We start from the raw sequence: 693 nt of genomic DNA, 5'->3' as shown, positions 1-693 counted from the left end.
AAAGCGGGCGGCAGCCGGGAAGGGTTGGCACCCTCCGGGTTTGGCCCCCGGCCGCGGGGGAGCAGGCGGCCGCGGAGCCCGGGGCGACCAGAAGAGCCTTTCCTCGCCCGCGGGGGTCACTCACTCGTACGGGATCTTCTTGAAGACGAGGTGATCCAGCAGCGTCAGCTGCTCCGCGATTTCCAGGGCCGAGTGGTTTTCAAAAGGCTCCGCTTTGACCCCCTCAGCCTGTGCGACAAGGGCGGCGATGGGGGCTCGTTGGTTAAGAGCGCAGTGGGATGTTTTTACATTTCACGCACGCGAAATCAAAGCCGGAGCTGTCTCCAATACCAAGGAATCCAGCGAGGACAGCAGCTCGGCTCCTGCAAGCAGCCCAGAGCTGATGCGGCAGAGGGGCGCTGGGCCGTGCCCCCGGTCCCGAGCGGGGCTGGGGGGTCCCAAGCCAAAGGCTTTTCCCCATCGGAGCTGGCGTGCGTGGTGCTGCGCTGCTCCGATAGCCCGGAGGGACCCGCACCCCCCAGCGCTGAGCAGCGCCAGCCCCCCCACAGCCCGGCGAACCCGACGCCGTTAATTACGCTATCATCCGCGCGCAGGTACTGACACACAACGAGCTCGTCTTCTCTTTAAGTAATGAGGTGTCAGCTACGGAGCGGATCCCCGCACGCCAACTTCTGCAGCCGCTGCCTTTCTGCT

The 693-nt window shown here is 65.2% G+C and overlaps 1 protein-coding gene across 1 annotated transcript in view; it reads right to left on the bottom strand.

Moving 5' to 3' along the window:
* The window catches only part of LOC104122477 (ras-specific guanine nucleotide-releasing factor 1), a gene marked incomplete at its 5' end in the record, with an annotated part of 15,302 nt that overhangs the window by 5,710 nt on the left and 8,899 nt on the right, over window positions 1-693 (bottom strand). Inside the window, one exon of the mRNA XM_035890204.1 lies at window positions 125-228. Within this exon, the coding sequence (XP_035746097.1) occupies window positions 125-228 (104 nt within the window). The remainder of the gene's footprint in view (window positions 1-124; window positions 229-693) is intronic.

Source organism: Egretta garzetta, unplaced genomic scaffold (assembly GCF_000687185.1).
Source record: "Egretta garzetta isolate BGI_Z169 unplaced genomic scaffold, ASM68718v1 scaffold862, whole genome shotgun sequence".
NCBI lineage: Eukaryota > Metazoa > Chordata > Aves > Pelecaniformes > Ardeidae > Egretta > Egretta garzetta.
This window is presented reverse-complemented; position numbering and strand designations above follow the sequence as displayed.